A 25,961-nucleotide genomic window follows, 5' to 3' on the forward strand; every position below is an offset into this window, starting at 1 on the left:
TTTTTGATAAAATGAAGTTTATATTGTAGCAAGTGAATTTCATTTCCTCAGGTTGCCTGTAATAAAATTAGGCCTGTTTACCTTATGTCTCTCAGCACTGAGAAACTTTGAGGAAAGGAATGACTGAGTGAGGTGTGGGGCCAGAGGCAGGACTTTGAGGGAGAATTTGGCAGAAGGTAGCAGTGGTACCTTTCATCTGATCCACATGCAGTCGTGAGTGTTGCCTCATCAGTACCTGCTCTCCCCCCCCCATAACGGGCAGGATTGGAGCCTTAAAAGCATTCAGATGAGGACTGTTCTCATTAATAGACTCTGTCCATTGATTTGCAAACTGCAATATGCAGTCCTCCCATTTTCATTTTGTTGGGGAGGGCTGGCTGTTAGAATTCAATTAGGGGCTGTAACATAAAATCAAACTGACAGCAGTCATGTAAATGATAGTTATTAGAGTATTAAGTATGGAACATGCAATTTCCTTAAGTACCAAGTTTGACAGTTGATAGCGCCAACATTTCACTTTGACACCTTGTTTGATTTTTTTAATTGTGAAGGTACATCCTCATTTTTTCAAATGCATGTTTTAGCTTATGATTATCTTTCAAAGTTTTTCTTAGATCAACTTTTGTGAAACATGGGTAAGTCAAAAATTCACGTTATTTTCTACTATGAGTTCTGTCATGGAACCAGTGCAGCACAGGCAACTCAAAATATCAACAAAGTGTTTGGGAAGGATGTGGCTAATGAACGCACAGTACATCAATGGTTTGAGAAGTTCTATTCTGGTGATTTTAATCTTGAAAATGAGCCATGTGGGTCACCTGAGACCAAAGTGGATAATGATGAGCTGAAAGCTGTAGTGGAAGCAAATCCATCTCATGCTACACGTGAATTAGCAGCAAGGTTTGATGTTACTATTCCAACAATATTGGACCATTTTGAAACAAATGGGCAGGGTAAAGAAGCTGGATGGGTGGTTCCACATGAATTAAATGAATATCAGAAGAGAAACCATTTCGAAGCTTGCCTTTCTTTGCTGTCACGACATAATGGTGAACCATTTCTACACCATTTTGTTACGTGTGATGAAAAATGGATTCTTTTTGACAATCACAAGCATTTGGCACAATGGTTGGATAAAGATGAAGTGCCGAAACACAGTCCAAAACCGAATATTCATCAAAAAAAGCTAATGGTGTCTGGTGGTTCAGCGCTGGTATTATCTACTACAGCTTCATGAAACCTGGTCATTTGATTCAAAATTGGACGTTTCGTATTTAATGACCTAATATTATCAACAAGAATATAGTCAGCCCTCTGTATCTGGGTTCCCCATCCATGGATTCAGTCAGCTATGATTGAAAATATTTTGCATGTGTACTGAACATGTGGAGATGTTTTTTCCTTTTCATTATTCCCTAAACAATACATTGTATTAGCTATTTTTATTAATCTAGGGGTGATTTAAAATACACAGGAGGAAGCATGTAGGTTATATGCAAATACTACACCATTTTATATAAGGGACTTGAGCATCTGTGGATTTTGGTATCTGTGGGGGTCCTGGAACCAACTGACCATAAATACTCATAAACTTGTTAAATTTACTTCAAGCCTATTGCTTATGTCGTACACTTCACACACCAAGATAGCTTTCTTCTGAGGGAATAAGGTAAATGTACCGTGTGTGTTTGTCTTCCTGCAATCTATAAAAACTGTTATTTCCTGTGTTCTTTGTAGAGCTGGTGGCGTTGAGATCTATAATGGGGATCGTAAAATAAAGGTTTCCAATACCCTAGAAAGCCGGCTGGACCTCATAGCCCAGCAGGTGAGTGTGAGGGTGAACACCTCTCAGGAGCTGTTCGGCTGCCAGCTTTGAAGTGGTACAGAGAATACCTGTCCACTCACTGGCATTTGGGATTTGTCACTCTCATTCCATATTTTTGATGTTTTCTTAAAAATAATGAGGATAGGCATGTAGTGGCATTTGCTGAGGTAATACAATTTGCCTGAGGGAGGGTTTGGGGTCAGATGAGGGTTTTGTTTACCTAGGATTCTAACATGTACATTTTCCTACACATGGAGATGCCCAACGAAGGTCTTCTCCAGCAGAACTGATGCAAACCAGAGTTGATACTTGTTGAAAGGAATTATCCTAAGGCTGCTGGCTCTTTAGATGTTCCCAGATTGTTTTGTACAGATGAACTCTAGGAAACAAGCCAGGAAAATTCCACCTGTTCTAAAATACTGGGCATCTTCTAGCAGTGGTGGTCTACTGCTGTGACTGCCAGCCTAGTTATTCCCTGACCTAGAAGTGCAGTTTACTATTTATGCAGACTCTAGTCTTATAACTGAAACACTTTCACCCTAAGTATCATATTCTGGTCACTTAAACCTTAGAGCTATGTTTTCTAGTAGCCAGTGTCCTGTCTGATACGGTAGCCACTAGCCACTGGTAGATATTTATTTTGATTTTTTTTTCTTTTTTTTTGAGACAGAGTATTGCTCTGTTGCCCGGACTAGAGTGAGTGCTGTGGCGTCAGAGTCGCTCACAGCAACCTCAGACTCCTGGGCTCAAGCGATCCTCCTGCCTCAGCCTCCCAAGTAGCTGGGACTACAGGTGCTCACCACCGTGCCCGGCTAATTTTTTCTATTTTTAGTAGACACGAGGTCTCGCTCTTGCTTAGGCTTGTCTCAAACTCCTGAGCTCAAGCGATCCTCCCGCCTCGGCCTCCCAGAGTACTAGGATTATAGGTGTGAGCCACAGCGCCAGGTCATACTTTGGTTAAAACTGTAAAATTCTGTTTCTCAATCTTACTAGTCACCTTTCAGGTGTACAATAACCAAATATGGTAGCTAGTGGCTACCATATTTGACAGCATAGCGTTAGAAGTTTGAGGTTAAATTCTCTTAAGGATTTTCTAGTTGTTACAAGTGCTTCAGCCCAAATTTGCATTATAAATATTCTGTGTGGTCATTCCTGGCACAGTAGGCACTCAATAAATGTTTTTTGAAAGAGAGAATATAAGTGGCCCAGAATATTATGATGAGATGATACTGTTAATGGACCCATCTGTTCTACCAACATCGCAATATAACAGAGGCCTTAGACAGTAATGACTTCAGATTTTTAATTTTTTTTCTTTGTCCCTTTTGTAAGCAGTCTTACCCCCAAATTTGGAATTAGTTAAGTTTCTCACCAAAGATTTTGTTACAGTGCTTCAGCTAAAGGAATGACACATTTGATGCATTTTGCTTTTGATTTCCTTCCCAGCCATGTTAGAGGTTAATGTCTTTCTGCCTGTGGTTAAGATGTGCAGTTTTTTTACAAGTTCTCCCATTAACATTGCGTGTTTGTTAAATTTTATGTTCACAGATGATGCCAGAAGTACGGGGAGCCTTGTTTGGTGCAAATGCCAATAGGAAGTTTTTGGACTAGGCCTTTGGGAGACGTCCATCCACTACTCTACGGCTGCGACATGGAAGCTTCTGATATTTAAAGAAACGAGAGTGTCTGTGTAGCTTCCTCCTCTTTGCTGTCCTAGTGTTGCTCTGTATTTATCAGTGGATACCCTTCTGTGGCTGATGCCCTTGGCCTAGCTGTTAACAGTGGGAGAACATTTCCCTCGCTGTGATCAGGACCCACCTCTAGTTCATCTCAGAGTAACAGCTCCCAGCTGGTCCCACAGCTTTAGGTGAGGGGGTCAGGTGGCGGCTGCATGAACTTCACCGAGTCTCTTCCTCTTTCTGCAGCTCCCAGTTATCTAGTCTAGGGGGTGATATATATGGTGTTCTCTGCCTTGAAGTCTCTGCTCTTTAGGTTTAAATCTCATGTGGCACAGGCATTCCTCCCAGCAGTAGCAGCTTCACTGTTACCTCTCTCGGCCTAGACATTTTCCTCATCTGTAAATGTGATTTGAAACCTAAGCCATGAATATGCGTTATTTATTAAAACAAAAGATTTATGCGGATTCAATTGTAATTTCTTGCGTAAGGTACTACAAATTTATGATTTAAGAGAGTAAAGTTCTTACTGAGGTACCTAGAAAAGATTATTAATATTTTCCAAGTCCCTATAGCATTTGATGGTTTGCAGCTGTCAGTACTGAACCCTTACCCGTGTGGCTGTCTCCTGGGCTTCCTGCTCACTCTGGGCAGACCAGCCCCTCACGGTGCTCGTCCAGCCCGTCACCGTCCTCCACAGTGGCTTTGGCATCACCTCTCCTCTAGAAGGGTTGTACAGCTTGATTGAGGAAATAGTTTTACTAGTTTTGGCAGAGTGGTTTTTTTTTGGGGGGGGGGTTACTATGTGCTGGGCCCAAATCCTTAATGAGGCCCTGTGTCCTCTCACTCCCGTGCTCCATTGCTTCCTTAGGTGACTAGGAGCTGCCCACAAGCTGCCCACTAGCAATGGCAGAGTGAGATCTGTGTCGAGAGCCTGTACTCAAGTTCTCTTACTAGACGGTGAGGCCACCAAGGCTGATCATTTTAGCACCATCCTCTTCCTCATTGGCCCAAGTTTTTAGGTACGTGGGGACTAATGTAAATACCAACTCCTGCGACAGCTGTTTTTTCCTTGGGACTTGACCTGTGTGTGACAATTCTTTCCCTTCTCTATAGCAGCTTCAAGTCCCTCAAGGTAATGCAGTTACAAAGCGATCGTCCAAACTTAAAGCCCAGTGTAACTTACTTAGAAATAAAACATCCTTGTGGCTGTTCTCCATCCCCAAAAGTAACAGTTTGAAGTGGGATCGTGACCTGGGTCAGGGCTCTTTTCAGTCTGGTTGGTTCTGAAGTAGACATGGAGAGGTAGGTGACAGATCCTAGTCATGGCAGCCTGTCTGCTGTGCCCGCTGGTTACTAGACGAGACTTAACTATTCAACCTTATTTCAGATCGTGTTCCGTGGACGCTGGGAGGGATGGGTCTGCGAGAGCCCGTGCCTCCGGAGGAGGGTGGGGGCAGGATGGCTGCCCCAACTAGCCCCTGCTGCGTAGCAGAGCCAGCCTCATCCCTCAGCCATCGGGATGTGGAAGGGCGTGTGTGGTTTGAAATGAGGGCTTTCATGGTCCCCTTGAACTTCTGATCCTCATTTTCCCCAAAGTCAGTGCTAGGACTAGCCATAAGTTATTTAATTCAAGATTAACAAAACTAAATCCTCAAACGGACTCAAGTATGCTGAATTTGAGTATGAAATAGAAATGTTAAAATATAGAAACAACCCTTCCATCTTTGCTACCTGTTAAGGTCCAGCAGTTAATATGTCCAAAGCAAGTGCTATTTTTGTCATTGTAAAGCAGGTAGTTTAGGGGCTTCTGAAAGTCCCTGGTAGCTGTACCCCCAAAGGAAATGAATGTAGAATAAGGTTATGCTCAACTCACTTATTAGAATGGGGTTGTTTCTTCCGAGATTGAGGTAGCACTACGACTTAGGGGACAAGATATGGCGTGGGTGGGCCGTCTAGTGCTTATCCCCTCTAGACTAAATAGAGTGGGCTAGAGAGCTGGCCACGAGCACAGGGACTGAGCTCCAGGCCTGTCTACTCAAAACACTTTAAGATGCACTCTCCGATGCCAATGAAGTAGACGCCTTGAGCAATCCCGAAGAGAGGAGCTACGACAAGGGCCCGGCATCCTGCTCCTTTCATGAAGGCGGATGGTCCCTCCTGAATCCAGAGTTTCCTGGAGGGAAGGAAGAGCCATGAGCTGAGGGGCAGGGCACTCTGCACCAGGTCCTCTGTGACCACTTCTCCTCAAATGTGTGCACGCTCTCGTGAGAGGAGGCTGCCCAAGCGTGTGGGAGCCCCTCACCCATTAGGCCCATGTAGTTTGGTTCCTTAGCAACTGGGCCAAGGCCTTGGGAAATAGGCTCGATCTGCCTGGAATCTTGGTGGGAGAGATGCTGTAGCGCAAGGAAGAAGAAAAATCACCCAGAGCATCTAGGTTTCTTTGAGAGGTGAGAGAATGGGACAGATTTCAGAGAAACCCAGAGCTCAGCAACGAAATTGGTCTCTAGAGCCAGCGTGGGCGGACACCAATACAGAGGAATCTGTCCCAGCCGCAGTCTGCGGGGACCCTGGGCTCTGTCTCACCTGGCACAGTCGGCAGTCCCGCTGTAGATGGCCTCACCCTGGCCTTTCTTGAGGGTTTGGATTCGAGTTTTCAGAACTAAACCAAGCAGAAGTTAAAATAAGCAGTGACCATCTTGCTTTTGGTGTCCTCCCTTCAACACGAAGTAGCTGGGTTCCCTTTTAGAACCAGCATGTGCTAAACTGAACCTTGATAACCATCTGTAAGAGGAGATCGTCCTCTCCAAGCCTCCTTGATGAAATGAATGAGGTTGCTTCAAGTGGCTCTTGCTATAGGAAGTCCACCTGCTGTCAGGGAACTGGAGGTGGCCCTGACGGCGGGCAGCACCGTCTTCTCACCTGGGGCTTCGTTCCTGCCTTAATCATTTCGACGGAGGCTCACAGCTGCACTGGGGGACAAAGCTAGTGAGATCAGCTTTGAGGGGATTTTTCAGTGATAAAAAACAGGGTCTCCATGGCTGTGCTTTCTTGGTGAGGGCCTTTGGTGACCTGCCAGCAGCACAGATTGTGACCCAAAGAGGGTTTTCAGGGTTGGGGCAGTTTCATCGCTCCTAAAAGTGCAGAAGTTCTGTTTACCCAGAGACAACTATACAAACACCTGATCAGTAAAGCAAGTCAACCTTGAAACCCAGATTCCCAGCCCCTACATCTCCACGTCCTTACCGTCCAGAGGTGTCACTGTGACAGCGGCTACGGAGCCTGCGACACAGCCCGACATAAAGGAGTGAGCAAAGGAGGCCTTTCCAGTAAGCTCCTGGAACCCCAGGTTGTTAAGGTTGGCAAACAATGGGAAGTAGATGACGGAGAAGGGAATATCTCTGCGGAAGAGGAGGAAGAAACGCTGAGCTACGTGCAGCTCTGGGCTTCCACTCGGGCTCCGTGAGCCTTTCCCATGAGCTTTGGGCCACTCATGGGTCAGAGGTGAGCCACAGAGACCTGTTCCTACCCTGGCACGCCCTGATAACGCAGGATGATGGGCAGCATAAGAGAAAAGGCCTGTTGTCTTCCGTCCCTCCCTCCCAGCTCATTCCTCTGCCGTACAGACGGCAGCCTTGTTCGCGAGGAGTGGGACGCAGATTCACAGTGACACGTCCTGGGCCAGTCGGGGGAGCCGGGGCAGGGAACGGTGCTGGCCAAGGCACATGGTGAGCTGGGGCATATTCACGCATATATTTATACATTTTCTATAGTCCTTGGTAGACAGCATTAAGTGCCTTTGGGCACAAAACCCAATGGGGCTGGGCACTGGAGAAGGGGCTACAATCTTTCGTCTTCCAGGTACCCATTCTGTGCGACCATGGCCAATTCTGGATGACCAGGAAGCATGGAAATGGTTTGCTGACCTGGGCTTGAATATTCTTAGAAGAATTCAGAGGCAGGCTGAGGCAGCAATCCTCCGGCCCTCCATCCCATCCCCCTGTGCACTGGTCCCAGGAAACAGGCCTGGCAGTGTCCCCAGGGCAGGAAGAAAGGCTCACCTGAGGAGAGTGGCACCCAGCCCCTTGTAGAGACCAGCCACGCCCTGGGTGCGGAGCAGCTCCCAGGCGATGCGGGTGGCAGATGGGCGCTTGTGGGTGGAAGCCGAGCCGGTCGTGTAGGGCCTGGAGGAGGACGGTGCTGAGGCCGCACCCTGGTGACCGACGGCTGGAAGGAAAGGACAGACTCCATCACAGCCCAGGCCCCGGCAGGTGTGGCCAGACACTCCCAAGAGTGTGACTCCCATTCCTATCCTTGGGAAAACTCAGAGGCAAGGGTTAAGATTGTCCTAATTTTAGAACATTAATTTTTAGGTCCAAGAAAATCTTCCCTCAGTCTACATTATCTACCGAGCTGCCCTGCCGCGAGGGATGCTGCCCCAGGGCCCACCGCACCCCTGGGTTCCTTGTCCTCATGTTAAAACTTAGGTCTGTCTTCCATCTCTAAATTGTCTCTGAGCCTAGGTAGTTTCACGCTCGAAGCACGTTGGGACATAGGGACCCTGTGTGTCGCCTGATGTCGTGAAGAGGCACATTCGCCTTCTGGCTTCCAAGGCCGCCGCCCTCGCGCTCCAGTGTTAGGGGACAGGCTTTTTATGCCCTTCACCATTGTTACAATTTCATTCTTTGGATGCCAGCTCCTTGTAGTTGAATAAGTCAGAGCCCATCATTTGTTAAGTTCAATATCTAGTAATTAGAATGGAATTTAAAATGTGAGTCCTGTTAATGACCACAGGATTTAATGCACTGAAATTGTGTGAATATTTATTTTCTTAAATCTCAGTGTTTGAGAAGCTTTTGATGTCGCAGTTTTGTTTGGTGCCAGCGGGGCCACGTCCCACGCTAGGAAGCTCCGTGGCTGTGCGTGTTTTCTCACGGTGAGCCTCCAGGTGCAGGCCCCCATTACCTTCAGCAAGTTAATCAGTCTGAACGCTGTCATCTTCAGGCGCACACAATTCATCCATATCCTATCTTTTACTTCTTTTTAGATGTTTTAGGGATACTAAAACTTCTTACCCAGCCCGAAAAACTCAGCACTGCAGGCTTCCACTCTCTGTGGATGGAAACGCAGTGAGGCCGTCCGGTGCCTAACTGTGTTCTTCCTGCAGTTTCATCTACCTGGGGCTGGTCTGACCCAATCCAGAAATGCGGCTGGATTCCGGCACAGCGCGTGTGCACAGTTGAACTGAGGAGGGGAAGGGCGCCCACATTTACTGAGCACTGTCTCCTGCCTGCCGGGTGCTGCGTTGGGCCCACCACACGTTAGCTTACTCAGTTCAGACGTTGCAGTGTCTGTCCTGCCTCGCCAGCTGGCTGGCCCTGCTCTTACTGTACATGTTGGCGTCTACACCTCTCTCTACTTCAGGGAAGACCTGGATTTAGCAAAGGGCCAAACTTCTCTTCCAGGGAAAACCAAAAGAACAGGAATGGCGCTCTTCTCCCTTGTGATGCCTTCCTGGTGCGGGCCAGCTACACTACCTGGGACGGAGGTGTTTAGCAAGCAGATCGTGGACGTTTCTTAAAATCCTTAGGAAATTAAGCCTAAACATCAAGAAAATATGATAGAAGTATTAGGTATATTTTCTGTCTCTCCTGAATCAAGATTCTCATTTGCGCTATTTATTCTAGAGCTGGCAGTGTTGAAAGGTGTCACCAAAAATAGACTTCTGCTGACTTAGAAAGCTGACTGGTCACACAGTCTAGCAAACGAGGGTGGGATGTGGGATGTGATCCACGCCAGTGCCATGGGAAGCTGGGACAGGCCTCACCCAAGCGCCCAGCGTCCTGCAGCTGAATCTTGAGCATTTCCATGGGGCAGGTGACCACCACCTGGCACACTCCAGCTCCACAGCCGGCCAGCATCTCCATCTTCAGGTTCCGCTGCAGCCTGTGGACCAGGAGTCAGGCCCCATCAGGGGCGTGGATGTTTAGCCCTGTCACCCTTGGCTGCCACTCACCCCCAGGGTAAGTGATCACCTGGCCCTCATGCGCAGCCTCCTACAGAGGGAGACGAAATGGAAACCCTGCGAGGGAGGCAGCACCCACACTCAAGTTGAAAACAGCAGCAGTGAAACTGCCCAAGGCAGGGATTTGATTCTCCCTGGTCCCTTGAATGCTACCACTGGGAAGGGGAGGCACAGAGGGAAACCGAAAGTGATTGTTGCAAATGCGTCAGCTAGCTGATGACCATATCTGTGCCCTCTGTTCTAGATATTATCTACCACCACAGCTGCCACCAGCTCATTCTCTCCCTTTACCCTCCATCTACCAAAACGCACAGCAACCCTCACCCACACGCCCGCACACACACGCGCACGTAAACCAGACACAGTGAAGGCCTCCGTCCCTGCCCCACCTGGCCATACCCATCTTCCATGAGCAGCTGCCGGAAGAAGTCATTGGCTGCCAGCTTGATGGCCTTCTCCGGAGTGACCAGGGTTAGGTTCACCGCAGCCCCTGGAAGCGAAGGGTGAAGATGAGGCACCAAGGCCATCCTGGCACGTGCTCAGCCAGCACTTCGCAGGGGTGGGGTGTCGGGGGGGCAAGAGGGCTCCTTGGCCTGTTTCACTGAATCCATTTTTGTTTCCGTTCCCTCTCCCCACCACATTTTCCTCCTTTTTGCATATTTGTTGCTTTGTGGACTCAGTCCAGTTATCAGGACGTCACGTTATTTTTGTCCTTCCTTGCTGGTGCTGCCACCTCCGCTAATACACAGGACCCTGGGTCTCGGGGACAGTGTCCCAGCTGCCCTGTGCTACGCCAGCCCGGTCCCACTAGCAGCGTGGCGGTTCCTGGAGGCTTTATTTTATTTCTCAGGGGTACTGGCGTATTGGCTCTGTCTCAGCTCCAGCTTTGGGTCCATTTCCCACGGCACAATCGTGGTGGGGGCATGGCCCGGGAAGAGCCACCCTGTACTCCTTTCAATTCTCTGTCCCTGTCAGCCTCTCCCTCTTCTGTTCTTAGTAGCTGGATGTCCTGGAGACAGGCAGGGAGGTGCCAGGGAAGGACTAAGAGGGAGGCAGGGACGTGGGGCCCACTGGTTTTTCATGGCCCGCAGGGAGGCCGTGCGGAGCTGGGGGGACCAGGGCGCTGGGCCCAGCGTGCTCACTGGGGTCTCCGGAAGCCTCACGCAGAAACATAGCTACCTCTGTCTCCACCAGAGGATGGAAGGCCTACGAAAAGTTACCAAAGGCGTCAGGTAGCCCAAGGTCATCCCAGCAGCTCCTGGGCAGAAGGAACACCAATTCCCAATGTCCCACAAGCTCACGAAATCTGAGCCTCTGGGCCACACCTGCTGTCCTCCCTGGCCCAGGCCCCCTTGCCTGATAAGCCCACCTCGGTACATGCCCGGGAAGCCCTCGGCCCGTGCCGTCTTCACCAGGCAATCCATCCTAGAAGCAGAGGCGTGAGAGACGTCAGTGATGGGGGCCACTCTGTCACTGCCCCCTGGCCCTAAGGGGCTGGCACGTCCCAGCCGGCCCCTCCCCACCCCACCCCCACCTCCCCACCCCCGCCCACCCCCCACTGACACCTACATTCCCTTGTACATGGCTTTCCCGTGCTGGTTCTGCAGCCGAGTCTTGGCCAAGTCGATGGGGAACACGCAGGCCACCCCCACGAGCCCCGCCACACCTCCATTGATGAGCTTTGCGGTGATACTAGGCCATGGGGAGAGGCAGGCGGTTACAGAGCTGCACCCAGCCAGCCCCCAGCGGGGAGCAGGGCAGGGAGCCGGCAGGATGGCGACCAGCGACCAGCAGGTGTCCAGAGACCCCTCTTCTCAGCCGCCCGCGGGCTCTAGCGCCAGGCAGCGGGTGGGACAGGCCAGCACTCACCAGGGCTGAGGCATCTTGGCTTCCAGAGCTGGGACATGCAGGGGCTTCTGGGAAGGGCCAGCTCTGCCCCCTGGGGCCCCACATGGGGACAGCAAGTCCCCCCTGGACACAGCAAGTCCCATGGCCAGGCCTCCCCCAGCTCCCCGGCCCGCGCCCTGCCTCTCCTCACCCTCCCAGCCAAACTTCAGCTCTGTTCCCGGCCTGAGGTCAGGCAGGGCTGAGTCAAACCTGTCCCCTCCGATCCTAAGGCCACGTGTGAGGATTAAGTAAACTAATGCAATCGCAAATGGCAGCTGTTGCTGATGACAAGAGAACACACACTTCTGACAATGAGGTCTTCTAGTCAGCACGAGATGCCAGGGCTGAAGCACTGAGATTATCTAATTCTAGCCGAAAGTGAAGTCGTAGTTTGGGGGACATGGCCCCGTCACCCTGGGGAGTACAGGAGCTTTGGAAGATGGAAAGCAGAACATAAGTCTTCCTCAGATTCCTTGGACCTGGCAAAATTTTCTTATCTTTCAGGCCAGACACAGACTGTGAGCTAAATATCTGGGGACAGATTACCTGGGAGTGGTAAGAGTAGATAATAGTTTTTTCCACAAGTGACCCTTGATAAGCAAACAAGAACTCTGTGACAACAGATAGAACTGCGACTTAAATCTGCAGTCACGGAAGTTGGTCCAAGCAATTTGCGATTATATTTAACAATATTATATGTGTATGCATATATATATTTGTGTGTATGTGTATATATATTTATCCCTATATATTAACATATATATATTTGGGGGAAAGGGGCCTCATTGCCTTTCCCTAGGACTCAACCAATTCTTCAGAAATCTGGCAAAGGCGCCAAGTGATGTGCTGTCGCCACAGCAACTCTGCCCCGGCCGGGCCCAGAGAGGTCAGGCTGTGCCAGACAGAGCTCACCTCAGGTCCTGCTGGGACATCCTGAAAGGGCTGAGGCCTGTGGGTGGATCCCAGGACACAGGGCTGCTCACTCCTCGGGGCGGCTGCTGCCTGGGGTGGCTGAGGCGGAAGCAGTGGTGTCCGCCTCCCGGACTCCGGCCCCCTAGCAGAATGGACAGAGCAAGGGTTTGCAGTGCACACCGGCCCGAGCTGCCTTCCCAGCAAGTCACAACCTTCCTGGGCGGCAGCTTCCTCCCTTGTAAAGTGGTTAGAACACCCCCCACCTCATGGCGTGAAAACACATGCATGTGATAGGACAAACATTATTTTTATTTTAGAGACAGAGTCTCACTCTGCTGCCCAGGCTGCTGTGCAGTGGCACAATCATAGCTCACTGCAGCCTTGAACTCCTGAGCTCAAGCAATCCTCCTGCCTCAGCCTCCCAAGTAGTTGGGACTACAGGCGAGTGCCACCATGCCTGGCTAATTTTTCTTATTTTTTTAGAGACAGGGTCTTACTATGTTGTTCAGGCTGGTCTTGAATTCCTGAGCTCAAGCAGTCCTCCTGCTTCGGCCTCCCAGAGTGCTAGGATTACAGGCGTGAGCCACCACGCCTGGTAGACAAACATTATTAATGGATTAATGCTGTCTGCTTGCTCTATTTTTGGTCCCTTCCTAAAACTTTTGGACCTTTGGGATTCAAATCAGAATCCCCACCCTTTTGGACTTTGGGGCTCGGATAAGAAGGAAGGGGATGAGAAGCTCCGGAGCTCAGACTGAGGCTGCAGGAGAGACGTCCTGGCGCGAGCCGGGCAGGGCCTGGCGCGGAGCTGAGGGTTTTGAGGAGAGTTGCTCTGGCCTAGGAATCTCTCTCTCATAGAGGCCAAGGACCACAATAAGACACTTGAGATATTCTTAAGTTACTCTTTGGCTCTTAAACTGTGTTTTCTGAACTTCATGTGACCCAGTGACAGACCAAGCTGTATAATGTCCCTGGATTTCTTTCTTTTTTTTTTTTTTTTGAGACAGAGTCTCACTTTGTTGCCCGGGCTAGAGTGAGTGCCGTGGCATCAGCCTAGCTCACAGCAACCTCAAACTCCTGGGCTTCAGCGATCCTCCTGCCTCAGCCTCCCGAGTAGCTGGGACTACAGGCATGCACCACCAAGCCCGGCTAATGTTTTCTATCTATATTTTTAGTTGTCCATATAATTTCTTTCTACGTTTAGTAGAGACGGGGTCTCGCTCTTGCTCAGGCTGGTCTCGAACTCCTGAGCTCAAACAATCCACCCGCCTCGGCCTCCCAGAGTGCTAGGATTACAGGCGTAAGCCACCGCGCCCGGCCTGGATTTATTTCTAATTGTCATGTATGGAAAACACCAGGAATGGTGTACAGGGAGTGGAAGTTACGACAATGGTAATTGTGGCAGCTTGTGCGGAGGGGCTGCCCTAATGCCGAGGGGAGTGTCCCACGGCTCTGCGGCCCCAGCCGAGGCTGGCCTGCGCTCCGGGACCCTCCCCACTCCTGGCAGCTGCTTTAGGGTCCCCCAACTCTCTCACACTCCTCACTGCTCCCCGAAATTCTTTCTTATCTCCAGGTATGTTGTTTGGGGGAAGAAAAGAGAGAGAGAGAAAGAGGGAGAGAGACTAGTCTTTCTCTTGGCTGCATATTGACCCATTCGAGGAAACATTTATCAAATGCCAGGCACTGCCGCAATAGTGAACAAAAGACTAAAATTCCAGTTCTCAGAGACTTAAATTCTGGAGGAGGAGACGGATGATGAATGGGATGAGTCTTACGGCTACCAGAGTGGCAAATACTATGGAGAGAGAATTCAGAAGGGAAGGGGCAGAGGAAGTGCCAGTGGGGGCAGACTGAGGACCCTGGGGACTGGGGAAGAACCCCGGGGGGCTTCTGAGGGGGGTGTGTGCAGAGTCAGGCTGGAGGGCAGACACGACAGCAAGGTGGCCAGTGAGGGGCGAGCAGGGTGAGGTTGGCAGAGAGAGTCAGAGAGCTGAGGGGGGTGGTGACCATGGAAGGGCCCCTGAGCTTTTGGCATTTATTCTGAATGAGAAGAGACACAGAGGGAGAGTTTGGCGCTGAGGCATGCCGCAAGGCACTCTCGAGGGGCCCACTTTGGCTGCCGCGTGGAGACCAGACAGCACAGGGTCAAGGACAGGAGAGGAAGACCACTGAGTCATGGAGCGATCCCGGCAGGGGTGCAGGGAGTGGGGCGACAGGTACCCCACGAGGGCACGGCGAGGAGGCAGGGCAAGCGGACCTTCTTAGTGCAGAGGGGACAGCACCATGACACAGGAGGGGCATGGCAGTTTCCGGTCCAAGAAACCAGAAGGACGGGCTTGTCATACGGTGTTTGAACCTGTAATAAGTAAAACTTGGATCTGTTGGTAAAGGAGAGAGAGGAAGCCGGTCTCAGAGAAAGACAGAAACGCGAGCCTTCCCTGAGCTGGGCTAAATCCTTGCTTCCCGTTCATTCCTGAATGCCAGTGGCCTTCCTGTCCTTAGATTCTGCAAGATGCTCAACTGTCCTGTCAGTAATTTTTTGTTCAAAGACAAGTTCTCACTCAGTTTGCCCGGGCTGGAGGCAGCAGCTGGATCAGAGCTCCCCGGAACCTTGAACTCCTGGGCTCCTGAGTAGCTGGGACTACAGGCACACACCACTGGGCACCCTGCCAGTAAACTGACCTTCTTGCTTAACTTGCTAGAATTGGTTTCTGATACTTCTAATCAAAATAGTATTATCTCCAAAATTAGCAATGGGAGTGAGAATTTTCAAATTAAAGACCCCAAACTGTGGAACCAGCTGAGAGAGGAAACAGGGCACAGGCTGTGAGGAAGCCCCAGCCCAGGCTGGAGAGCTGGCAGTTTTTGTGCAGTGTCATCTGTCATCTCTTGAAGCTCAAACCATGTGCCTATAAAGGCTGGATGGAGCTCTAGGGAACTTGATGGCAAAATGTCAGGAAATTAAAGTGTGTTTTCTTCTCTTTGGGATATTCAATAAGTGGTTATGAGAGGCAGACATGCTCTAACTCCAGGTTAGCTACCTTAAAAACTGATCGGACACAGCCCTTTCTGTCTGAAGCCAGAGAGTCAAATGACTGACAGCACCGCAGCTGCCTTTGTAACCAGATTTCCTGCTATTCCTAGATTTGAATTATTACTTCCGAAATTGTGGTTCCCTGGCTACTGGAATGGGGGTATTCAAGAGAAGCCAGAGAACTTACGGACACCCCAGTCCCAGGGCCACTGCCTGGCACCTCCACTGGCAAGATGTGAGGGTCTCCAGCCACAAGGAGCATTGCCTGGCGTGGCGCGGGCGTCTCGGAGCACCCAGCCTCACTGCCCCAGACTGAGCCAAGCCACTGTAATTCCAGCCCTGGAAGTTCCCTGTAGCAGCCTTGGGTGATCAAAGTTTGTGATTTGACGAGACTTCTGGCACTGGTAAAAGTACTAGTAAACAGTCAACCAAGAGGAAGGAAACTGACAGCCAGCCAAGGTTTTAAAGGAGTCGTATCACCTTGAAAACCCCAAACCTGGCAAAGGGCCCATAACTGCTCAGTCTCTAAGGCAATCCATTCGCCTGAGTGTTAGTCACTCTACAAATATTTGTTGAGTGCCTACTGTATGCCAGTCACAGTTCTAGGCAGGAGGGATGCAGCTAGAGGCAAAATAAGGCCCTGCCTTCACAGAATTTAAATCCTGCAGGTTCCAGCATGCACAGAACAGACTGCTGAAGTGACATGGCCCACCCTACCACAGGGAACTGCTCCTCAGTGTTCTCCCGACACAGGCCCTGAAGGATCCCCAACAAGGGGAATTCTTCCAGCCAATGGTCCAGGCAGCCATGCGCCTGCCGAGGAAGTCGGGGAACAAAATCTACCACTTGCGGTTCACTCTATGCTTTAGACCACTGGCCACTGGTGGCACGTCTTCTACCTTCTTTTTAGATGGGATTTAGGAAAAACAGAGATGCTGGGAGTGTGCTGGGCGGCTAAGACCAATCGTGTGAGCCTAGGGTGCAGAACCAAGGTGCCACTTCTGGAATTCTTTAGAACCAAAGTGGGAAAAGACTGGGGCAAAAAGTCACCTGGAAAACAGAGGCTCCACGTCACTTCCTCTGGATGCAGTGTCCAATTGTGACATGGAGTTATTTCACATTGGGAAGACGAGTACATTTACAATTTTACATGTGATAATTGAATCCTATCAGGAAGAAGAAGTTTGGATGTAGGGAAATGGTGTATGTTTCCATGTTTTAGGCATCAAAAGGTGGAGAGCAGGGATAATGACTGTATCTCCTCACCACCCCATTTCCAGGAACTACCTTCTTCTCCTGCACATTCTAGCTGGTTGTGTGGGAACTGCTGTGCTCCTAAGTGTAACTGTAGCCCTGGCCAATGGTGACTATCTAGGGAGGGGTTCCCGAGTTATTCACTCCCTTTCGTAGGAGTTTTAAATGAGAGTATATAGCTTCTTTCAAGGAGTTTTTTTTATCTAACATACAAAACTTTGGACCTAACCCAAACTTGTCATAGGATTTGGGAAACAGAGTATAAGAGAGGTGAACAAAGCGGACCCCCAGAGATAAGGAGATGGGAGAGACACCTGGTGGTGCCTGAGCTCCCAACTGCACAGGGACCCCCTCATCCACAGGGCTGTCCCACTATCCTTCTCATGAATTGACTTGTCTTATGCTAGTCAGAGTTAGTTTTTGTAACTTGCAACCCAAAGAGTCCTTAACTAATGAACATGTTTTAAACAAAATCCTCAAATTCCATTTAATAGCCATTGAGTGACGTAGACAGCGAGTGCCATACAGGTTCCGGGCTGTGAGAGGTCGCCGTGGGCTGGCTTGGAGAAGGAAGGAGACGTGGGCGTTGGAGAATGGGGACAATTTGAAAGGAGCAGCAGGGAGGCAGCCTGGCTGCGGACCGTGGAGACGGCTGCAGGGGCAGCCAGGCCGGGAGGGGGCGCCTGGGGTGCCAGGCGCAGTGAGTGCCTCCAACAGGCCAGTGTGAAAATGTGAGCCTGGAGGCAGCAGGAAAACACGGAACGATTTCAAGGGGAAGCAGCCTGTTGAATGTGGCAGGAGGACAACCGTTCTGGAAGAAGGGGTGGCGGGGAGCCGGGGGAGCGGTCAGTTAGGCCTCTCCAGAGCTGCAACCAAGTGGAGCAGGAGGGAGTGGGGCGCTGGGCAGGGTTAGCTGGGAGGGAACTTTCTAAAGAAGAAAAAGCCCTGGACTTGGTGCCTGTGCAGGGCTGAGGAGAGGGGAGAGCGGTGGAACAGTCCCAGGGTTGAAGAAAGAGGGAGGCGAGCTGGCAAAGGCCCCTGCACGAGGGGAAGGAGAGAGAACGGGCTCCCTGGGGCGCAGCGGGAGCCGGCAGGCGGGCAGGCCAGCACCTGCTGCCCACGCCGCCTGCCAGCACGCCGGCCCGGGCCGTCCGGCCCCGGGGGCCCCGTTTCCAGGAGTCTTTCCGGGCACTGGCGCCCACTCCCCACCACGCCAGGCTCTATTCGCAAATGAGGCTGCAGCTGAGGACGGTCAGAAGCAGACAGGTTGGGGGGCTGGGAGGAAGCCAGAGTGTGAACCCCTCACATCAGAGCAGACCTGTGGCCCGTCCTGCCTGCGCTGCTGAACACTCAGGGAATGATCAATTCCTTTTTGTTACTAATGAACATTTGTTCATTTCTTGAAGTACTTAAAGTAATAGAAACAAATTAGAAAGTTCAGAAAGCATAGAAAATTGGCGCGGTGGCTCACGCCTGTAATCCTAGCACTCTGGGAGGCCAAGGTGGGAGGATTGCTTGAGCTCAGGAGTTCGAGACCAGCCTGAGCAAGAGCGAGACCCCGTCTCTACTAAAAACAGAAAAAATTAGCCAGGCATGGTGGACCGTGCTTGTAGCCCCAGCTACTCGGGAGGCTGAGGCAGGAAGATCGCTTGAGCCCAGGAGTTGGAGGTTGCTGTGACCTATGATGATGCCAATGCACTGTAGCCTGGGTGACAGAGTGAGACTGTCTCAGAAAAAAAAGCACAGAAACTCATAACATGATTCTTAATACACTGTTCCTCAGGATCCAATTTTGAAGGAGACACAACTATTTAGAGAAATGATTCTAGCTAGTGAGCTGCAGGGACCCAGGCCAGGGTTTTCCAAGCTCCCTGGATCATACCTTTCCATTCTTCCCATCTTAAAACATTCCATTCTCTGGACTTCTGTGACTCAGGCTTTCCCCTGCCAGCAGCCAGTGCCAGGTCACCCCAGATTGTCCCTCGGAGCGCCCGACAGCCTCCAGCCTGCTCCCCTCAAACTGCCCTCCGCACGGCCATGCGGGGAGGGCGTGTCCAGGCAAGGGCCTTGCGCCTTCCCACTGCTCCCGGGACAGGCGCCTGCTCCTCCCCCTGCCCCCTCTGAACTTCTTTTGCTTTGGGCACACGTTACAGTCCTGCATCTAAGCCCTGCACAGACTGTCCCTCCTACTGAGGACACTCTTTCCCCATCCACACCCAGTGCATTACAAACTGTTCTTTGGGCTTCAGCTCAGACGTCACTTCCTCCTATCGGCCTTTCTGAAGTCCCTCAGATCTTGGCCAGGAGCCCTCTCCTGTGATCCCATTTGATACTCAGTTACACACTTACCACGCTCTGTCACCACCGCTCATTTACTGACCTGCACTCACATCAAAACCGTGAGTCGTTTGAAAGCAAAGACAGTCTCAGGGCTGTGTCCCTGGGCCCGGGTGCAGAGTGGCATCCAGTGAGTATGGTTGCATCAGTGAACCAGGAGTGGGGCTACTGCCCTGACTCTGCAGTCAGTCTCATCACAAGACAGTCGGGGCCTCAGGGGTGAGGACCATGTCCCTGCCCGCCTCCTCTTACAGCAGAGCAAGGGGAGTGCTCCCAGGGCTGAGCCCCTCACCTGGTAGCCAGGAGCCAGTTCTTGATCACCAAGGGAATAACTTGCTCCCTGGCTGAGATGTCCCAAAGTCGGGGGTGGCCACTCCCTCCTGCCCACCCCCTTCCTGCTCTGCAGCGAGTAAGATGGGAGACCCTGTCCCACTGTCAGTTCTTCCTCTTCCCAAAAGGTTTATTTGCTAGAAGAGTCTTTTCCCACCAGCTCTAAGCTTGACACAGACAGACAAGACACTTACCTGCTTTCAGTAAGAAACTTCTGCCTTTTTAGGAACACGAGATACAGGCCAGATCACTGTTGACCTGCAGGGAAGAGTTGGTTGGCAATGCCAGCCGGCTGGGCTGGTTTTTCCTTCTGTTTAGTGTCCACTGCAGTTTCCCAGACCTTCTCCCCTCTCACTGCACCTTCAAACAGGCTGGTTTGAATCCAACCCCCCAGAGGCTATTCAGGTGGCAGGCCGGTGGCTGTTCACTTGCTTGCTAGCATGACTCGGACAAAAGTCCAGGCTGGGAAAAGATTTGAACAGGGCAGCCTGGGGGTGAGGGGAGACTCCCCGCCCACTCAGAGACCTGGAGCCAGGGAGGCGGACAACTGAAAATCAATGCAATGCAAACACTTCTGCAAGACGCTGGCAGCTCATCTCTGCTCCTCAGTCTCACACACTTTTCTCATTGCAGATAATCAACTATTTCAATGACTCTGGAAGGCACCCTCCCTGCAGGAATACATTTTGTTCATTTTGTATTTGTCCAGGGACTGCCATGTGCTCAGCTGCAGGCGGGGCTTGCAAGGTAGTTTTGGCACCTTCCCTACCCTCAAGAATGTCACAACTGAGTGGGGAGCCCAGTGCTGCAGGAGTTTAGGATTTCTTCCAGTTTGGAGAACTGGAAAGGTTTTGGGGAGAAAGTGCAATTGATTTAGGGCTGGAGGAGAGAGTTAGATGTTGATGGAATTATAAAAACAAGGGCAGAGAGGTAAAACTGAAACCCAGCTTCTCTTTAGAGGTAAATTGTCTAATTTGGGGCGGGAGATAAGGCAAAGCTGGTACACTGTGTTGGGTCCAGACAGTACAGGGCCTTGTTGCCAGACCAAGGATCTGGGAGAGATGAGGAATCACAGACCCAGGTTCAAGTCCCAGCTCCCAAGTTATTAACTATCTCACTTTAGTCAAGTTACTTAACTTAGTGCTTTCTTCATTAAAATTAGCAGATGAGATACCCACTGAGTAGGCTTGTAATGAGGATTAAATGAGGATGTAGACTGGACCTTGGAGTAAAACTGCTTTTGAACAAACTAGTTGAACCCTAGCTTACTGCTTACTAGCTGGGTGATCTTAAACAAATTACTTAACTTCTCCGTGCCTGTTCGTTCATCTAGGAAATGGGACTCTTACTTAGATGTAGCTCACTTAGTGTCATGTGCCTGGCACATAAAAGGTATTCACTAAATGATAATTTTTTCTCCACTTTTCTTGTGGGCAATGGGAAGCCGATACAGGATGCCACTGAGTGGGGACCCAAGGGCACAATTTAGGCTCATGGCAGTGCCAAGTGGTTTGGACGGGTCAGGGAGATGACAATAATCTAGGCAAGAGATAAAATGAGAGCCTGCACGCAGGAGGGAATATGTTCAAGAAAGAGTGGCACCACTGTACCCCCACTAGGAAGGCGAGTAACAAAAAAACAGAAAACAAGTGCTGGTGAGGATGTGGAGAAACGGGAACCCTCGTGCACTGCTGGTGAGAATGTAAACCGGTGTAGCCACTGTGGAAAACATCATGGCAGTTCCTCAAAAAATTAAATGCAGAATTACCATATGATCCAGCAATTCCACTTCTGGGTGCATTCCCAAAAGACTGAAAGCAGGACAGACATCTGTCCACCCACATTCATAGTACCATTATTAACGACAGCCCCAAAGTGAAAACAACCCAGGTGTTCACTGAATGGAGAAACAAAATGTGGATACAATGGAACATTACTCTGCTTTAAAAAGGACACATGCTACAACATGGATGAACCTTAGGACATTATGCTAAGTGAAATAAAAGTCATGAAAGGACAAATATTGTATGATTCCAATACAATATTTGTATTGGTACCTAGAATATTCAAATTCAGGAACACAACACAGAAAAATGGCTATGGGGCTGGGCAAGGGGGAACGGATAGTTAGTGTTTAATGTGCACAGAGTCTCAGTTTGGGAAGGTGAGAATGTTCTGGAGATGGAGGCTTACAATGGTTGCACGTCAACATGAATGTACTTAATACCACTGAAATGCATCCTTGAAATAGTAAAGCTTCTGTTATGTATATTTTACCACCATAAAAACAAGAAAGCCAGGTGAGCAATGAAGCTAATGAGGTTACATTTAAATGTAGTTGTATGACACGGGGTGGGGGGGTTCAGTGTTAATGTGCAGTGTAATAAAGTGGTTAAGAAAAGATTTAAGATCAGGCATGGTGGGGCACACCTGTAATCCCAGCACTTTGGGAGGCCAGGAGTTTGAGAACAGCCTGAGCAAAAGTGAGGCTCCATCTCCACAAAAAATAGAAAAATTAGCAGGGCATGGTAGCATGCACCTGTAGTCCCATAGTCGGGAGGCTGAAGCAGGAGGATTGCTTGAGCCTAGGAGTTGCAGTGAGCTGTGATGATGCCATTGCACTCCAGCCTGGGCAACAGAGCAAGACCCTGTCTCAAAAAAAAAAAAAAAAAAAAAGATTAAAAAACATTAGGCGAGCTACAGGAAATAGTCTGGAAATTAAATTGTAAGATCATTTTAGTAATAAAAAATTTAAAACAGTGGCAAATACATACCACAAAGCAATGGCAATAGAACATGTAGGTGGCAACGTTCAATGGGAGCGTGGAAAGGGTGACCAAGTGCATGACAAGAAAGCCTGCAGTAAGGACAGGAGTGCGGTTCTGCAGAGCGGGAAGGAGGCTGCAGGGGGAAATGACACCACCCAGGGGAGGGGCATCCGAAAGAGAAGGGCCTGCCTTCCCCTCCTTCAGGAAGCAGCAGAAAGGCCAACGTGGAGACCAAAGAGTGTGAAGGAACTGCGAGAATGTGGCCTCCACGGAGGGTCGGTCCCACTGCCGGATGCTGCACAGGGAACTAGAGGCTGTGGCGTGGGTCTGCCGGGGCTTCTAGAAGGGAAGGGGGGATCCCAGTTGCAGGATGGCAGTAGGGAAAAGGCAGCGTTCTGCCGCGCGGAGTGTGTGTGGAGGGACAGACACCTGTGTCTTAGCTCCTGTGTGCCGCTGACACACAGCAAAGCAGAGCAACGGTTCCAGGGAGAACCGAGGAAACGCACGGGACGGCTGAGGGCCTTTAGCTGGCCAGAGAGGAAAGGTGGGGGTCAAAAGCACAAGTGAAAGAGCTGGGGGCGGGACGGTCGTTACTGACAGGAAGAAAGGTGTAGATTTGGAAAAGCAGATAAAAGAGGAATGCATGAAGTGACCTCTCTTTAACGTGATGTCATCGCAAGGACGGGTTTGAGACCTCACTACTCTCTCAGGCCCCACCCCAGACCTAGAGAACCAGACTCTGACCTTAACGAGACCGCCCCCCCACGGCACACGCGGACATTCAGGTTTCCCAGGCGCCGGTCCTGGCTAGTGCACCGTGACTCACAGCAAAACTACCTGGGAGCTGTAACAAACCGAGACTCGGGCTGAACCCCAGACCAAGTAAAACAAAACCTCTGGGGGTGGGGCCCAGGCATCTGATTTTTTAAAAGCCCAGGTAAGTCTTAATGGGCAGTCTAGATTGGCGACCACTGGTTTAGGGCAAAGCCAAGTCTGAGCCGGCTAACGGTTGAATCCACTGCAACGGCAGCCGGGCGAGACGTCGTAGGGAGAAATGGGCGCCCGGTAAACAGCAGCGAGGGTCTGACATGACTGCAGTATGCACACGGCCTGTTAGGACCAGACTCCAAAAGCACCCGACAGCCCAGAAGCTCGCACGGAGACAGCAGACACTGGGAGCGTGATCTGGCGGAGGAAGGTGGGAGCGCAGGGCAGGGTGTGGTGAGGGTGGGTCAGGGTGGGGGGGCGAGACTGTGTGTGGGGACAGAGTGGCTGGGACGGGGAGGGCGCAGGGACTTCTCATTCTTGCAGCCACTCTTATTCTGCTCTCCTCCCCCAGGCGTGGGATAGAGGGACCCCAATTACCTTGACTCCATGTTAATTAACCGGCACGGTGCAGTTGAATTTCCTGCAGTTTATTAGAAGAATGCTATGCTATCTGTCAGGTCTGAATGAGATGTTCCGCTCAGACTAGCTGTGCCTGAAGACTAACATGTAAAGGGCCATTCCTACCGGTCTGTGTCCTCCAGCCTCAGTTTGCATGGGGTCCACCAGGAGGGCGAGTTAGAGCAGACTGCCGGGCCCTTTGAAGGCATCAGTCTGAGTAGGTCTGGGGAGGGATGCCAGAATTTGCATTTGTGACAAGTTCCAGGTGATGTCAGTGCTGCAGGTCCAGAGGCTACATTCTGACAACACGAGAGACTAACTTGCTAGGGAGGGCCGAGGCTGTCCCCATCGTCCTTTCTACAAGTTGCAGTTTCTGCAGATCCATGCCAAGTCTCCAGGAAATGTTTAGTATCACACTGGACATAAATACTTATGGCTGCATTTTCTGTGTTATGTCATCATCATCTTAGTCTAGCCCAGTTAGAGTAGAGCCAGGGTGAAAGGAGAGACATTCCGGCGGGAACAAGGAGTCAGAGAAGACTAGGTATAGAGACTGCTGGATGGAACAAGCTATCAAATGGCTGTCCCCAAACTGATGAGATTCTAGCTCTGTCCAAAGTAAATGGGCAGAGAACATCAACACCCCACTCTCCTGCTACGATTACATCGCAGGGAGGAAACAAAAATATCTTTCCTTAACCTGCTACCTTAGCTAAGTAAGCAGTGTACTCCTCCTAGCACCTTACTACAGTCCAGTTTTTCTGTATTCTAATTCTTCTCCCTCTAATATGAACTGTGACCAGAGGACGCTATCTTCCTTTTTGTGTTCTTGGTAACTAGGCAAAGAGGCATACAGTGGATATTTAATACTTACTGAAATCTTGACCGCGAGGTAGTTAATCTTCATCTTAGTTCTTGGGGCAATCACGGGCCAGGCTTCACTTGGATCTTGTCTTTGCCTTCCTACTGCGGACTCAATTCCTTCCCAAGGCAACACCCCTGGACATCATCCAAGGAACTGGCTCCATTGCTTTTAAAAACTCTGTCCGGCTTTAACTGGCTAGAATAGGGCTACTCGTCCTTGTCATATGCCGTCCGGAATGAAGCTCAAATCCAGGATTCTAGGAGCAGGCTGTGCTTTCCCTAACCTGAAGACTTCTCAAGGGCACCTGAATTGATATGCATGTCATGGATGCAGAAGGGGGTTGGGATTTCAGCACACAATAGCCCAATCTGGGGATTTTCCAGCTGCCTTCTTGGCTAGTATTTTGCACTGAGGGTTTTTGCTAAAATCGCCTAAAGGGAGTGGAGGAGCAAGCCTTGCTAGCAGAAAGGGGACTAAAATAGATGCGCAGACATCCTTTTAAAAGCCCAAGAGAACACGGTAAGGCCTGGGGAACAGACCTGCAGGGGTGGGGAAGGACAGTGAACGCCTCCCTGATAACAGGCTCTGCCTCCACTCCACGGCCACCCAGGAGAGGTCCAAGGGCACCTCTTGCGTAACAACTTCACACACAAGCCATTCGCCTCCCCAGGAGGACTCCAGGGTCAAGACTGGCCTCCGAAAGAGCCCGTTTTATTTTCTCAATTCTGTTGATAGCACTCTCAGAGAAGGTAAAGATTATAGCAAAACGGAGCCGCTACACAGGCTGTTTATAAAATTAAAATGTCTTTCCTACCAAAACAGGAATTGGTTTAGAGACAAGATGTTAATCTTTAACCAGAGAAGCACCTTTGGATACCTGCAAATGTCAAAATGGAAAGTTCAGATTATCAGATTTATTTATTTATTTTTTTGAGACAGGGTCTCGCTCTGTCTCCCGGGCTGGAGTGTAGTGGTGTCGTTCGTCACAGCTCACCGCAACCTCAAACTCCTGGGCTCAAGTGATCCTCCCACCTCGGCCTCCCAAAGTGCTAGGATTACAGACGTGAGCCACTGCACCAGGCCTAACAGTTTTTGAGACTAATCCACAGTAACAATATATGGCTTTCTTTTTATGCTCCAATTTTAAGAAATTCACTGCGTAGGATAATCTTTGTACAGGATATGTTACCGACGGCTTAACAAGTAATGATGTGAAATAATAACAACTTCAAAAATCAAGCTGGATTAACACTGCCTACTATACCAAGATTCGAAACAGGTGACCAGTGGAAGATATTAACTTTTGCTATTTTTTTGTTGTTTTGGGTCGCAAGAAGATAAATCTAGAAATGCTGTAAACGGCACTCAGCTGAGTGCTAAGTTCATTATAAAAAATAAAGTTAAAGCTTATCATTAGCTAAATCTGCCCAAAAATTATCTGGTTTTTGGTGAGAAACTCATGTCATGGTAGGAGGGTTTCCAGTTGAGAATCCAAAAGAAACCCAAGTTTACACTATTTTGAGGATGTGATGCTAATATGCACAGGGAGTGGAGCTGCCTAGGCCAGTGACACAGCTGGGGCAGACTCTGGATAAGCTGGCAGGACAGTGAAGGATGCCAGGCCAAAGTGTCCTGCCCACCTGCCCGGCCAAGGCAAAACGA

General features: G+C 50.1%; 2 protein-coding genes across 6 annotated transcripts in view; one reads left to right on the forward strand and one right to left on the reverse strand.

The window, feature by feature from the left end:
* The window catches only part of ATP6V1E1 (ATPase H+ transporting V1 subunit E1), a 20,024-nt gene extending 16,056 nt beyond the window's left edge, over window positions 1–3,968 (forward strand). The window contains exons 8-9 of the mRNA XM_045554636.1: window positions 1,738–1,825; window positions 3,374–3,968. Of these exons, the coding sequence (XP_045410592.1) occupies window positions 1,738–1,825; window positions 3,374–3,436 (151 nt within the window). The 3' untranslated portion in view covers window positions 3,437–3,968. The remainder of the gene's footprint in view (window positions 1–1,737; window positions 1,826–3,373) is intronic.
* On the reverse strand, window positions 3,115–19,734 carry SLC25A18 (solute carrier family 25 member 18). Of its 5 annotated transcripts, none has more exons than XR_006735894.1 (11): window positions 19,475–19,734; window positions 12,326–12,467; window positions 11,096–11,218; window positions 10,896–10,951; window positions 9,926–10,016; window positions 9,329–9,447; window positions 7,563–7,728; window positions 6,748–6,902; window positions 6,088–6,163; window positions 4,688–5,677; window positions 3,115–4,223 (listed from the first exon to the last, which is right to left on the reverse strand). XR_006735894.1 is itself a non-coding variant. In XM_045554632.1 (11 exons), the coding sequence occupies exons 3-11, from the start codon at window positions 12,343–12,345 to the stop codon at window positions 5,536–5,538; spliced, it is 948 nt and encodes a 315-aa protein (XP_045410588.1). In that variant the 5' UTR covers window positions 12,346–12,467; window positions 19,475–19,538; window positions 19,641–19,734; the 3' UTR covers window positions 3,115–5,535. The 5 variants fall into 5 exon arrangements, 4 of the variants coding, with proteins under 4 accessions (XP_045410588.1, XP_045410587.1, XP_045410589.1 ...); XM_045554632.1 differs by having other exon boundaries at window positions 3,115–5,677; window positions 19,475–19,538; window positions 19,641–19,734; XM_045554631.1 differs by having other exon boundaries at window positions 3,115–5,677.
* Between the last annotated feature and the right edge of the window lie 6,227 nt (window positions 19,735–25,961).

The sequence above is a fragment of the Lemur catta genome, chromosome 6 (assembly GCF_020740605.2).
Source record: "Lemur catta isolate mLemCat1 chromosome 6, mLemCat1.pri, whole genome shotgun sequence".
Lineage (NCBI taxonomy): Eukaryota > Metazoa > Chordata > Mammalia > Primates > Lemuridae > Lemur > Lemur catta.

Excerpts from the sequence above, each read along its gene's own strand:
- SLC25A18 (XM_045554632.1), bottom strand. The coding sequence starts at position 12,345 with ATGTCCCAGCAGGACCTGAG. Across the intron at positions 10,952-11,095 it reads AAAGCCATGTACAAGGGAAT|GATGGATTGCCTGGTGAAGA; the intron begins GTAGGTGTCAGT and ends CTCTGCTTCTAG. Across the intron at positions 5,678-6,087 it reads GGGACTGCCGACTGTGCCAG|GAAACTCTGGATTCAGGAGG; the intron begins GTGAGACAGAGC and ends CCTTCCCTCCAG.